Source organism: Sphaerodactylus townsendi, linkage group LG10 (genome assembly GCF_021028975.2).
Source record: "Sphaerodactylus townsendi isolate TG3544 linkage group LG10, MPM_Stown_v2.3, whole genome shotgun sequence".
NCBI lineage: Eukaryota > Metazoa > Chordata > Lepidosauria > Squamata > Sphaerodactylidae > Sphaerodactylus > Sphaerodactylus townsendi.
The window spans coordinates 88,404,340-88,419,073 of record NC_059434.1 but is presented as its reverse complement, the minus strand read 5'-3'; the positions used below and the strand labels follow the sequence as shown (position 1 = coordinate 88,419,073).

Below are 14,734 nucleotides of genomic sequence, written 5' to 3'. Positions count from 1 at the left end.
TGGAGTCTGCAGGGGGGTGCTGGGCAGCTGCATGGCAGGAACTGGGACCAGTTGAACTGGACGGGGACAAAGAATGCAGTGAGAGAAAGAGATTTTGGAAATGAGAAGTTAGATCAAGTTGTCTTCTTAGTGGCAGAGGGGGGCTGAGATGGAAAATCTTGATTGATTTTGTGGCTACAATCCTAACTCTTACGTACCTAGTTCTTTGGGGGGGGGGGAGTGGATTCAAATTAAATGATCTTATTTGCTAGTGTCAGGATTCAAGAAACTTACCGTACTTCCTTTTGTAGCATTTGTGGCAGAAAGTGCGTTGTTGACTGATTTGTCTAGATATTGGGATGAACTAAAACAATCACAACTGAATAGTTGTTTACAGGTAGGTTGGGATTTAGGAGATGACTTTTTGCCTTTGCACATAACTGAGGAAGGAGACAGGTTGGCACCCTTTAAAGTGCTAGACATTTTTGTCTGATCATCTTTACATGGTGGAATCTGAAATAATCTTGGCCAGTCAGAGTTGTTTGCTTTTTAGAATGAACTTCATTGCAAAAGTGTACCCAGAAAACTCTTTTTGCATTTTAATGCATTTTGGCAGTTGTTTCCTCTGACTCTGGTTAAATTGTTTCTTCCCCTGGCGTTTGGGCATCTGTTCTCTGGGTCAAAAAGTGAGTGGACCTTTAGCTGCCCCCTTCTCTATCTTCTGGGGTGGCTGGAGGTGCTCGATGACCATAGTGGTTCTGGCATAACAGCATGTAAGTTGAAAGCCCTGGTGGCCACTGACCAGGAACCAGTGGAGTGGCTGCAGGGTGGGTGTGACGGGCATTAGGAAGGAGACTAAACATCAGAGTAGCCTGATGCTGTGGTTGCATTTTGAATGGTCAGCAGCCCCTCTCATAAAAGGATGCCATAGATTTGGAAAAGGGGCAGAAAAGGGGCTCCAGGCAATTGAGGGATGGGAGGAATTTGAATTTTTTGTGTTGAGAGAAAAGGGGACGGGGACGGGGTGGTGTCAGTGATCAAATCATACTGGGGTTCCCTCGTGCAAAAGAGTGGAGCTTGGAGCCACCCAGGGAAATGGATGGCCTCAGAAGCCCTTTCTTCTGCCGTGCGTACTTGATACGTGGCCCTCACTGCTGGGGGAAGGAGGGTTATGACCAGAGGTGGGATCCAGCAGGTTCTCACAGGTTCCCGAGAGTAGGTTACTAATTATTTGTGTGTGCCGAGAGGGGGCTACTAATTGGTGATTTTGCCACGTGATTTTGGCCTTAGTTACGCCCATCCTCTCAGCAGTAGTGCGCAGAACTTGAAGCAGTCTAGCAGGAGGTGCACCGGCATGCATGGCAGCCTGCGCCTGCGTGCATTCATTTCCCGCCCAAAGACCGGCGCAGCGGCTGCGTCCTTGCCACAACCCCGCCCAGGGATGCCCTGCCCCCAGAATGCCCAGCCACGCCCCTGTCATGCCCCGCCACGCCCCATTGGCGCTACACCACAGTTTGAATCCCACCACCATGGGAACCTGTTACTAAAAATTTTGGATCCCACCACTGGTTATGATGCTGCTGCCACAAATGGATTCTGGAGTAGTTCAGATGGATGCAAGGGAAATAGGTCAACCCGTGAGTATTGGCCACGGTAGGTGAGTGCAGTCCCCATGTTCAGAGGCAGCATACCTGTTGCTAGAAGAGCAGCAGAGAAGGGAGGCCGAGGCCCTTGTGCCTGTGCTTGTGGGCTGAGCGGGGAGCAGGATGCGGAACTCCAGTGAGATCCTGTTCTGATGAGGACAGAGGCAAGGGGTGGGGGTGGGGTGGGGGGTGGGAAACGCCACCCAAGGCTGTACTTCCAGCAGAGCACCCCATCCAGGCAGAGGGTCTCCCCCTGAAGGCTTCTGCCCAGCAGGCCTCGTCTGCCACGCCTGCTTGTTTGGCCAGCAAAGAGAGGCCTGTGCAGAGTTGCGTGGGGAGCCTGCTGGGGATCCCTCCACATCCCTGCCTCCCCTCACGCCTCTCCTGCACTTGGGCTGTGCTTTGGAAGCAGGGGCGGGAGGTGTCCGCACTGTTTGTGCATAGAGGCCAGCTCTGTCCGCAGCTGCCGGGATCCGTCTGCATCGGCTGGTGGGGCAGGTCCTTCCTGAGTCCAGGACCATTCCCCCCCCCCCCCCCCTGAGGGACACCTGCAGGCGTGGAGGCAAGTCAGGGCTGCAGCTGCAATACCCTGAAGCCTCTAATGTGGAAGGGTGGCAGGACTCCTTTGTCTCTCCCTCCTTGGCATCCTGGAGCTCTGGCCAGCTGTGCCTTTAGCCAGCAACACCGGCTGCTTCAGCCTCTCCTGGGTCACGATACGCCCCAAATAGCCCCTTGAAAATTGAAAAGACCATTCATTTCAATGGATGGTAGACCAGGTCAGGTAGTACAAAATGTTTTCTTTTCATTTAGCACTGAAGAAGAGAGCTCTGGAAAACTCGGGCTGAAATTAAGGTTGTGGGTCTTCGGCTTAATTTTGCTGCAGTAGATCAAGAGGAGCAGCAGTGGCGTAGTGGTTAAGAGCAGGTGTACTCTAATCTGGAGGAACCAGGTTTGATTCCCCACTCTGCCGCCTGAGCTGTGGAGGCTTATCTGGGGAATTCAGATTATCCTGTGCACTCCCACACACGCCAGCTGGGTGACCTTGGGCTAGTCACAGCTCTTCTGAGCTCCCTCAGCCCCACATGCCTCACAGGGTGTTTGTTGTGAGGGGGGAAGGGCAAGGAGATTGTAAGCCCCTTTGAGTCTCCTACAGGAGAGAAAGGGGGGATATAAATCCAACTCTTCTTCTTCAAGATGGATGCCCCTCTGGAATTCTTATGGACTGGAAATCCTGGGCAGGTCTGATGCCCCAGACAGACTATTATATTTCCTACAAACACCAGAAGAGTGCCAGCCTGAGCCTTCCTCTCCCTGCCATGCCTGGTGCAGTTCAGGAAGGCCCAAATCTTGCCCCCCCCCCCCCTCGCCTTCCAGTGTTCCTGGAAAAATTTTTGCGGAGTCCCGTGCGCATGGCAGGTCAACGAAGCCTTTGGTGTGACAAACGGCCTTCTTTTTCTCAGGCACTGTTAGAGACAGCCCTCACCAGAGTGGTCCTGCCGATGCCTATCCTGGTTCTACCTCCAATCATTGTCTCTATGCTGGAAAAGTAAGTGCTGCACACCTGGTCTTGGAGGGGGGGGAAGAGGGAGGGAGCAGCTCTCAGTGAGAACAGCAGTAGGCTAATCTTTAACAGCAGCAGAATATAGTCAAGTTATAGGGAGCGCCTTCTGCCCTATAGGCTGGCCTGAGTGTTGAGGTCACGGGGTGGGGGGAGTGGCCTGCTGGCAGTCCCTTTCCCCTCGGGGGTGGGGTTGGGGGCTGAGCAGACAGCTTTCTCTACAGTAGCCCCCACTTTATGGAATGCCCTCCCATTAGAGGTCCATCAGGCGTCGACATAATACACCGTTTGGCACCTGGCTAAGACCATCATTTTCACCCAGGCCGTCTGCCCCCAGACCCCTGACTGTTTCAGAACGTGCCCCCCCCCACCTGCATCTGGGGCCGGGGGGTTAGGGAGGAGGTGGTTTGGGGGGGAGTATTGTTTTTTGATATGTTTTTTAGGAGATTGCTTTTAGGAGATTTTATCAGCAATGATGATATTTTTATTGTAGTTTGGGATGCGTTTTCAGATTGTGTAACTCGCCCCAGGATGTATTTGAAGGGTGGTATTATTATTATTATTATTATTATTATTATTATTATTATTATTATTATTATTATTATTATTATTAATAATAATAATAATAATAATAATAATAATAATATTAATATTATATTAATATTAATATTAATATTTATAAACCGCCCTCCCCCGAAGGGCTCAGGGCGGCGAACAAACAAATAGATAGAGCACAAATAAAATCAATTTTTAAAAAATAGTTATTAAATATGGCTCTATATGTTAAAATCGACCCCCATTAAAATGCAGCATCTATCAAAATTACCGATGGCGTCCTACTCGTAGGTCCCCTAAGAAAAGAGGGGGGGAGGAAAGAAGAGGGAGGGGGAATGGCAGGGTCCACAGATTTTAGACAGGGGGGGGGGCATCAGCGGCCGGCCTCCCCAAAGGCCCGGTGGAACAGCTCCGTCTTGCAGGCCCTGCGAAATTCATTAACATGTATTCATTGACATGTATTAAATAAATAAATAGCTCGCTGCACAGGCTCCTAGCAGGACAGGAGTGAATCATAGAATCACAGAATGCTAGAGTTGGAAGAGACCCCAAGGAAGGGCCATCAAGTCCAACCCCCTGCAATGCGGGAACACAAAATCAAAGCACTCCTGACATTTGGCCATCCAGCCTTTGTTTAAAAACCTCCCAAGAAGGAGACTCCATCACTCTACGTGGCATTTTAACTTGAAGGGACGGTCTGATTCTCTGCTGGCAGCCTCTCACTGTTGGGCTCCGGGGGCCCTTTTCCTCCTTGAGTGCCGCTGCCGCTGCCGCTTGACCGTTCCGGGGAAGCCTCCAGCCCGAGGGAGCCACCTCTATTTTGAGCCGCCTTCTCAGGATGTGTAAAATTTCCCAGCTGTCTTGCAATGCTTATTGTATGACTCCCGTCCTTGAGCCCCCTCCACAAATAAAATATTGATTGATTTATGAACGCACTTATATCCTGCCTTGCTTCTTGGTTCAAGGCAGGAAAGGAGGCAGCTGGAGGGGTCCTTGGCTGACACCTTAGCCTAGTCAGTACCTCAACAGGGGCAACTCCAAGCCCCATTTATGGATTACGGCCCCCCGTGAAGTGCAGGTGCTGGGCAGGCAGAGCGGCCTCCATGGGCTGCAGGTGACCCCAGACACATTTTGCCCTCTTCTCTGGTTGGGTTTACATGGGGGCAGTGGTGTACTGCCCATGGGGACATAGGGTATTGTTGCATGTCCCCTAGCACACACCATTTGATTGCTTGGGGGGGCATTTCGGCAGCTCCCTCCACTCTCATCAGGCAGATGGCTCAAGTGGGCACTGTGGCCACGATGCCCACCTGGGCCACCCGCTGCTGAGCACGAAGGGGAGCTGCCACGGGGGGGGGGGGGGGTCAGGGGGTGCAGGGAGCCGGTCATGCCCCGGGCGCCATTTTCGCGTGGTACGCCTCTGCATGGAAGCAGCATGAATCGTAATCTTAAATTTCAAAGTAAGCCAAACTTCTGGCTATGATGACTAAAGCAGTAGTTTTAATAACGGCATAGCAAAATTACTTAGCCGTTTACTGTCATTTTCCAAGCTGCAACATTTTTTGTGGTGGGTTTAGGCCGCTCACATCTGAGTGTCACCGTTTTAATGACCTAAAATACGCTTGTATTTGTGCCGATTTGGTCACAGGGCTGGGTGCTTTAAGCAGGCCTCAGGCAGCCAAGAGATGACCCGGAACCCCCTCCCCCCTCCCTAGTCAGGGCTACCAGCCTCCAGGTGGGGCCCGAAGATCATCTGAAATTACAGCTGATTGATAGTTGATAGAGACTTATGAAGTGGCAGCTGACATTAGACCCCCCCCCCCATCCCTGTATCTCCAGGAATTTCCCTGCCCAGATTTGGCAACCCAGTCTCCAGTGCACCTGCTGGACTTTCACGGTGAAAGAAAGGCAGGTCAGAAATGTATTTTTTACTATTGTAATGAGCCCAAGACCTGCAGATTAATATAGATTTCTAAGTTTATGCCCTGAGCTGAGCTTTGGGGAGCCCCTTTCCCTTCTGGTCTCTCTTCGGTGCCATCTGCCCCATCTCCTCGTTTCGATCACTGTGCCGTTGATGGGGGAGTCTCCACTGGAGCCGAGCAGGGAGCCTCCGGAGGGCCCAGGAGGAGTTGGGTTCCACTTGCAAGGAGTCTGCCTGGGGTTTGGTGTCTTCCCGCCGCCCCCGGTGCTTCCCAGGAACTTGAGGGGAGGCCCTGGGGGCGAGTCTGTGTAATCTAAGCCTGACACTTTCCCCTGCCCCGCCTTAAATCCGTCAGTTTGGGAGCCTTTGGTTAACTCCTGTCATATTTAGTTTAGCATCTCACACCTTCTCAGAGGCAAATGCCGTTCCGGAGCACGAAACCCGATAACTCCTTTGGAGTTCTGAGAGCAGCTTCCATATGGAAGACATTGCAGAACCCCCCAAAATGCCGGCGGCAGCTGCCACATTATGCAAAATTTGAACCACTCATCAACAATGTGCTGAAAGTTGAATGAAGGTGTATTTACAAGATCTGTGACGCGCCGTGTCTGGGGAACAGATGCCCGCCCTGCAGCACATGGTCTCTCTGTACCTTGCCAGCCCACACCCAGAATCACCCGCGATGGGGGGGGGAATCTTGCCCACCCCCGCCCCCCAAGCTGGGGACGAACACTTTGCAGGGATGGGGAGATGTGGGCAGAGGGCAGCCTGGCAGTGCTTGGCAGAGGGGCAAATGCCCAGCAGAGGTGCCAGAGGTGGGTGAAGGAAGGCTGGACCCAAGGGAGGGAGCGGGGGGGGGGGAGGCCAACACATGCTCTCTGGGTTCCCCTTGGCCTCTGCAGCCTTGCCCCTCTTTCTTCTGCTGAGAAGTATGTTCCCATCTGTCTGCAAACCACTCCGTCCCAGGGATGCACAAAGTGATGCGCAAGGCCTGGAGCTTCTTCTCAGCATGAACGCCCTTCCTCTTTCCGGGTGGCTGACGCATTTTTATGGCTGGCATAAAAATGGTTACAGTGGAACAAGAGATTCTCTGATAGTTTTAGGTTTGCTTCTCGCTTCCCTCGGAAATCTTGCGCAGCTCCGTCACCCACGAAGCCGTGCTCACCCCATGTGTCCAGGAGAACCTCTACACAGGCTTTGCCGGACATGCCCAGGCATAGTCTGGATGATGCCCTGCAAGAGGCCCAGGAGGTCCAGGCAGTGAGTGGGCGCTGCCAGGTGTGGCTGAGCAGAGCCGCCCTCCCAGCCCTGCCCATAAAGGGCTTCTTGGCCCTGCTGAACTGGCGTCTGGCTGCCTCCCCCCCACCCCCCGGGACTTCCCTTGTAGGCAACGGACCAACCCACCCCAGAAAGAACAACGGTGCTGGATGACTTCTTTCAGGATGAGACCCTCAGGAAGGGGGAAGGACAGCCCTGGACCTGTGACCCCCCCCCCCACTCCTGGGGAGGAGAGCCCCTTTTTAAATGGGGTGTAGGAGCTTTTCTGCCAGAGTCGAGTTCTGCCTTAAAGACTAACCAGATTTCTGGGGTAGAAGCGTTGGAGAGCCAAAGCACTCTCGTCAGAGGCGAAGGTTTCGTGGCAGAGTTTTGCATAAGCGGTGGGGGGGGGGGGGGGGGGCCCAGCGACAGGCAGATTTCACCAAAGCCCACCTGTCTGGCTGACGAAAAGGGTGTGGAAGCCGAAAGCCCAGGATGGGGGCCAGCAGGGCTCGTGGGGATGCTGCTTCTGGCAAAGAGCGTGGACGGCCTTCCTTCAACGTGGCCCCCAATTGCCGGCTTGTGCCACGGATGAACTGGGCCCACCTCTGGCTCTGAGGCTCCCCCAGTGCTGGCCCAGGGGTTCGTTCTCTGGCAGCGCTGCTACCAAGGCTCGGCTGGCAAGAGTGAGCAGGGCGGCCCCTGGTAGGATTGTGATTCCCCAGCTGCAGAAGGGTGGGTTCCCAAGCCCTGGCCGGCGCTGAGAGCCTGCCGCTGGCTGAGAAGAATGCGGGGAACACACTTCAGGCTCCGCGTCGTCCCGCAGGCAACAAGTGGCAGGAGGCCGGTCTGCGGAGAACGCTTTGCATCTGGCCTGCTGCGTTTTGAGAGCAAAGATCTGGGGGGGGGGGGTGATCGTCCCTCTCCTCCGCTAATTGTGAGTCATTTAGGCTGAACTTTGCAAATGGTCGGATCTGCGTCCCAATTAAGACATTGCACTTCATGTGTTAATTAAGGCTCTTTCTTTAAATCGGGCCATAACTCCTCCTAATTAGGAGGCTGCAGCCATTGTGATGTGAACTGGCCTGAGTCTGAAACCCCCCTGGTGGAAGGAAGTCACACCTGGGAGCGGCACCAGCCAGCGCTCTAAATTGGTTTTGTTCCCTTGTGGTGACTGAGTGGAGTGGGGGGGGGTGTCATTCAAAGGGGAGCAGAAGGCGGCTGGGAAGAGCTCTCCAGCAGGAGGCACCCAAGAAGCCCCGGACGGCTGGCCAGCTGCCCCCCCCCCCCCCGCACCTGCACCCTTCCTGCACGGGGCTGAGGCTGGGGGCCAGAGCTGCTGGAGGGGACGCCACCTCAGCTAAGCTAGGAAGGTCGCCAACCTCCAGGTGGGGCCTGAAGAGGTCCTGGAATTACAGCTGATCTTCAGACAACAGAGATTATTTCCCCTGCAGAAATTGCTGCTTTGGAGGGGGAACTCCACAGCCTGACCCCCTCCTGAGCCCCCCCCCCTCGCCCTAAATCCCAGCCCCCACCCCCAAGTCTACAGGGATTTCCCAGCCTGGCTTTGCCAACCCTGTAAACTAACGGAAAGGAGGTGGGGGAGCAGAAGTGCTGCTGAAGGTCAGGGTGGTTTATCTGCCAGTGTGGCGTGCTGGTTAAAAGCAGGTGCACTCTGATCTGGAGGAACCGGGTTTGATTCCCAGCTCTGCTGCCTGAGCTGTGGAGGCTTATCTGGGGAATTCAGATTAGCCTGTGCACTCCCACACACGCCAGCTGGGTGACCTTGGGCTAGACACAGCTTCTTGGAGCTCTCTCAGCCCCACCCACCTCACAGGGTGTTTGTTGTGAGGGGGGAAGGGCAAGGAGATTGCAAGCCCCTTTGAGTCTTCTTTCAGGAGAGAAAGGGGGGAGATAAATCCAAACTATTTCCCCCTCCTCCTCCTTCGCCAAAAATAGAGGGAGAGGCCAGGAAGCAGACAGGGGCAGTGGAGCCCCTGGAACAGAGGGAGGTGGCCGCAGGGTGCCAAGAGGAGCTCCCCAGCTCTGGCAGTGCCACAGGGGCTGCTTGGCTTGGTTCAGCCCAGGTGATGTGGGCACCTGTGGGTGCCTTGCCTCCTCCCATGTCAGGTAGCCCCAGGGCCAGCTCAGCCCCTGTTCACACAAGCACATGGGCAGTGAGTGGACAGTTGTCATGTATTTTAAGACATTTCCAGTATAGGCCACTTTACTTGGTGTTTGAAGTTATGAGATAACGAATTAGCCCAGAATGTGACCCTTATTACTGTGGGCAACTATCAGGAGATGATCTTGAAATCCTATAAGTAGGGGAAACGCAAATGATCAAGGCCTTTTTCTGAGAAGTAGCTCATTACATGTGACCTGCTAATTTGGGGGTAAGAAAACTTTATGAACTCATGGAATTCCTCTCCTTTAACTATCTCTGTAAAAATGACGGATGGATGGTTTATAATCTTTAAGAACACAACAGTTATGTTTTGGGTGCTGTGGGGTTTCCGGGCTGTATGGCTGTGTTCTAGCAGCATTCTCTCCTGACTTTTCACCTGCATCTGTGGCTGGCATCTTCAGAGGATCATCTGATCCTCTGTAGACGCCAGCCACAGATCCTCTGAAGATGCCAGCCACAGATGCAGGCGAAACGTCAGGAGAGAATGCTGCTAGAACACGGCCATACAGCCTGGAAACCACACAGCACCCCAGTGATTCCGGCCGTGAAAGACAGTTATGTTTGATAAAAAATGGTTACAGTGGAACAAGAGATTCTCTGATAGTTTTAGGTTCTGTGCTACACCCAGAAGAAACCTCAGATGTTACCATTAGGGGTTAAGGGATCTGATATAGGGACGCCCGGGGCTCCTTTAGTGCATGCCTATATCTGCATCAGGCCTGAGTCCTCTAGAAGAAGGGCTCTGCTTGAGTTAAGCACACTGCACCTCTTTCTGCCCTGAGTAGGGAACGATATGGGACACCGCCCTCCCGCCTCTGGCCCCCTCCTTTCCACATGCTGGAAAGATGGCCGAGCGTGGCTCCAAAGGTTTGGCAGCTGGGATGGCCCCATTTGATGGGAGGGGGTCCCCACATTTGGTGGTTTGGAGAGGAGGCAGGGAGGGAGGGGTTCCTCCGCCCTCTTCTTGGCTTAACCCATCTGCCCTTGTCCTTGCAGAACAGCCTTCCTGCGATCCCGCCCAAGGATGGTCCTGCCCGTCCAGAGCCTTGTGTGCCTGGCTGCCTTCGGCCTGGCCCTCCCGCTGGCCATCAGCCTCTTCCCGCAGATGTCTGAGGTCAGTGCTGACCCATCCCCTTCCCAGCCCTTTCCCATGATATTCTGGATCTGGCAGGGTGACCTGCATGGTCACTTCATCTGGTTGGCATGGTGGGTGATGGGGTCTGGGTGGCGCCCTCTTGCATGCTGCAGGCCTGAGACTTGGGGGAGGCTGGTGTGCGTAGCAGGGGGCTGGCCACCCCGTCTCCTTTCTCCCTTCTCCTGCTCCAGCAGTGGCGTCGGAGGTTAAGAGCTCGTGTCTCTAATCTGGAGGAACCGGGTTTGATTCCCCGCTCTGCCACCTGAGCTGTGGAGGCTTCTCTGGGGAATTCAGATTAGCCTGTGCACTCCCACACACGCCAGCTGGGTGACCTTGGGCTAGTCACAGCTTCTCGGAGCTCTCTCAGCCCCACCTACCTCACAGGGTGTTTGTTGTGAGGGGGGACGGGCAAGGAGATTGTCAGCCCCTTTGAGTCTCCTGCAGGAGAGAAAGGGGGGATATAAATCCAAACTCCTCCTCCTCCTCCTCCTCCTCCTCTTCTTCTTCTTCTTCTTCTTTTTCTTCTTCTTCATATTGTTGCCCGACTTTGACTCCTGTCTGCTCCATATTGTTGCCCGACCTTTTGCTTTGAGTTCCCACTAGGGGTCTGCAACCTGCGGCTCTCCAGATGTTCATGGATTACAAATCCCATCAGCACCTGCCAGCATGACCTGATGGGATTTGTAGTCCATGAACATCTGGAGAGCCGCAGGTTGCAGACCCCTGCCAGATCCTCCTGCTCCATCAAGGAATCGTTCTATTTAATTAAGTTTAACTGATCAAGTTTAACTGGCCAGAACTGCATAAAGGGGCACCCAATTGTTTGACCACAGAAGGCAACTTTTTCGAAGAGGTTTTCCTTCCATCCTTTGTGTGAGGGAAGGGTTGAGAAATGCCTTTCCTACAGGAGGCCAGTTTCTGCCAGTGCTTGGAGTGGAAACCATCACTTTAAAAAAAATCTGCTGTTCAATTAATTCTGAGCACCTTTTAGTTAATTAAATGATTCAGATCTAACAGATCTCAGAGATAATGTGCACACAGCAGCCTGAACACTGAAACAGCCTTTTGCCAATGCAGAGCGCTCTTATCTTCACTCTTTATATGTAAAGAGGGTTGTTTGTATTCAGAAACCGACATGGGGTGGGTGGGGGTAGTGTTCTGTCCCCTGGGGGCTGGGGGAGCAGGAGTCACCTGGGCAAGTAGCCCCACCTGTGCCGGGCGGTGTTTCTTGGGCCTTGTCTGGAGTGGATTTAGTGGGTCGGCGTCATCCTGGGCAGCGCTTCGTCCTCAAGGGCAGCAGTCTTGCTGGGTGGCAGGAACCCGGCCTGCCAGCTGCTGCTGCTGCTGCTTCTGGTCAGGGTGACGTCCTCGCAGGCCAGCTGGCTTGGCAACCTCTGGGCGGGTCATCTGTCAGGATTACAAGCGACCTCCCGAGTACTCAGATCAGTCCGCGTGAAAAAAATGGCTGGCTTGGAGGGTGGTCTGTGGGGCATTAGTCCCTTCTGAGGCCCCCCCCTCTCAAATCTCCCCATCCTCAGACTCCACCACTAAATCTCAAGGAATTTCCCAACCCAGAGTTGGCAACCTTTGTCCACTCAGGTGGCGATAGACATGGGACACGGGTGGGAGGTTGTCGCTGTAGCCGGAAGTCAACTGAGTCTTCTGCCCCTGAAGCGTGGTCCTGGGGGGGCTCCGGCACAATCATCCCGCCGATAGTCTTGTCTAGGATTTGTAGGAGATCTAGATAAGCAGGGATTACATGATTAGCCCCTGCCAGCATGGCCAATTGGCCATGCTGGCAGGGGCTGACGGGAATTGTAGTCCATAACATCTGGAGTGCCAAAGGTTCGCCACCACGGGTCTAGACAGTGAGCCAAAACAAACGGGGCAGCCGACTGACCCTCCATCCACAGAAGAAGCTGGGAATCATCAGCATATTGGTGGCAGCCCAGCCCAAAGCTCCGAACCAGCTGTGCCAGAGGGGCCCAACGTGGGGCAGGGACCAAGTGTCCCACCTGGAGCTGGAAAAGGAGCGAAGCCAAAGAGTCCACCGGCTACAAGAAAGCAGGGAATGTCCTGCAGGGTTTGGATTCCATTTGCAGAGGTGCTTCAGCGCCAGGCAGGATATGGCCTCTGGGCTGTGGATCTGTTCTGGGCAACACCTGGTGACCGACTTCCTGGATCTTTGCTCAGCTGAGCCTCCAGTTCCAAGCAGGATCCTTTTCTTGAGTGAGGGAGATGATTCCAGGGAAGGAGGCCAGCCTTCAAACCATCCGGGGCTTCTGGCTCAAAACATGAGGGCTTGGAGCAGCAGCCGGTGGAGCTCAGAGAAACCTGCCTGCCTGCCTGTCTGCCTGGTGCATTTTTTTTACCCGGAAGTGACCTGTGTGGCTCCCCCTTTCTTGTGACCTCATGGATTGCAGGCGCCACGGGGGGTGGGGTGGAGGGTTGGAGCTGCGCTTTTCTGCAGTGCCTGATCCACGTGGACAAGAATTGCCAACTCAGGCTGACAGCCCCAGGAGGGTGGCCTTGGCAGTCCTTGACAGCTGAAAAAGCTGCCCCATCCTAGCAAGGGGGGCCAGGGCCTGGAGCCACAGGCGGGGCTGTGTGGGTGGAGAGCAGGGAGGGCAACCTCTCGTCCTCCGTGTCCCTGCGGCTCTGCCACAACAGCTGTGCTCATCTGAACAGGGTATTCTGCTGGTGCCCCCACCCATTATTGTTATTGTTTATTATTATTTATTAGATTTAATGAACCACCCACTCCCGAAGGGCTCTGGGCGCTGTACAACAAAACAACAAAAACTTTAATGCACAATAAATTAATTAAAATAAGAACATAAGAACGTAAGAACAAGCCAGCTGGATCAGACCGGAGTCCATCTAGTCCAGCTCTCTGCTACTCGCAGTGGCCCACCAGCGGCCCACCAGGTGCCTTTGGGAGCTCACCTGCAGGAGGTTAAAGCAACGGCCTGCTGCTGCTGCTGCTCCTAAGCACCTGGTCTGTTAAGGCATTTGCAATCTCAGATCAAAGAGGATCAAGACTGGTAGCCATAGATCGACTTCTCCTCCACAAATCTGTCCAAGCCCTTTTTAAAGCTATCCAGGTGAGTGCCTTCTCTGTTGGGGCCCCCATCTGTGGAACGGCCTGTCTGAGGGGGTCAGGAGGGCTCCCACCTTCCTGGCTTTCTGCAAGCTGGATTATTCAACAGAGGTGGAGCGAGGGGAAACTGCCCCCGGGGTGTGCATGCGCCCCGCGCCCCTGCCACGGCTCCACCTGAGGCATCGCACCCCTCCCCTGCCCCATGGGCGCTACGCCACTGATTATTCAGGGCTGTGACCATATGGCTCAGGAGGGAGCCGGGGGCAAAGGTCCAGGGGCTGCGGATTATACCGCCGGGTCTCGTCCACACTGTCTGTGGCTGTCAACAGGCTCCTGCTGCTGGCTTGTTTGATAGATCATGTTTCATACTGATGCTCCAGTTGGTTTCCAGTCAAAGCTTATTGCATTATGTAGTGGATGCTCCATTATTCCGGTGTAATGCCCCTCAAGCCCCAGTGGAGAAAGGCAGACTGCAAATGCTGTCAGTAAACAAGTAAATAAAACGCCTTGCTTGTGGCTGCCTGGCCTGTGCCAGTGGCGAACGGGGGGGGGGGGGGCTAGATGGGGGTCTCCTGCCGAGTGGCCCAGCCTGGCTCCTCCGAAGCAGGGCCCCGGAGGGGGGGGGTCTGCCAAACATCTTGAGGGGCTGTGCAGAGCAGCGTGCCTGGCTTGCTGGCGTGACGTCGGGTGCTGGTCCGGAGCCCGAGCTGTGCGGAACGGCCCGCTCCAAAGGGACGGCAGGCGGAGCGCTCCCTCCTCTCCCTCCGCCCCCACCTTGGATGCCAAGCGAGCCATCTCTGCGGAGGGGTTTGCTCCCAACGGAAACGCTGTTCCTTCTGGATGTCCAGGCCAGGGGGGGAAATAACTTTCTCCTGCCAATCTGTTTGAGCCTCCATCTTGCTGGCAGGTGCCGTCAGACAAGCAAAAGGTTAATGAGCCAGTGCGCGGGGTATGGCGGCAGCAGCGCAGCCGCCGCCACCGCCGACAGTCAACTAGCGATGACTAATTAGATGCTGCTGAACAGGAGGAGCCAGCGACATCTCCTCTTCACCAACTGTCAATAATTAGCGGATCTGGGGAGGCTGAACACGCGTCCACCCTTTCCAGGCAGCCTTTGAGGGGAAAATGGGGAAGGCGCTCCGTCGATCGGAAGAGCTGCTCAGAGGTCATCGCGGGGATCCCCCCAGATCTCTCGGGGCAATATCGGGGGATGGGCCACAAGGCTCGAGGGTCCGCTTCTGCCAGAGGTGGACTTTTCTGGCTGGGATGTTTCTGCTTAGTCTCATGCCCTGGTCCCAGCAACCCCCCCCCCCCCCCGATGGGCCAAGAGGCCAAGGGAGCAGCTGCCATTCAGGTAGCGAAGCTGTGAAATGCCAGATTCCCTACAAAAAAAAAAAA

General features: G+C 54.5%; 1 protein-coding gene across 3 annotated transcripts in view; it reads left to right on the top strand.

The window, feature by feature from the left end:
* The window catches only part of SFXN5 (sideroflexin 5), a 79,132-nt gene that overhangs the window by 48,034 nt on the left and 16,364 nt on the right, over positions 1–14,734 (top strand). For all 3 annotated transcript variants that reach the window (XM_048508675.1, XM_048508674.1, XM_048508676.1), the window contains 2 exons: positions 3,083–3,168; positions 10,098–10,215. In XM_048508675.1, coding sequence (XP_048364632.1) covers positions 3,083–3,168; positions 10,098–10,215 — 204 coding nt within the window. The remainder of the gene's footprint in view (positions 1–3,082; positions 3,169–10,097; positions 10,216–14,734) is intronic.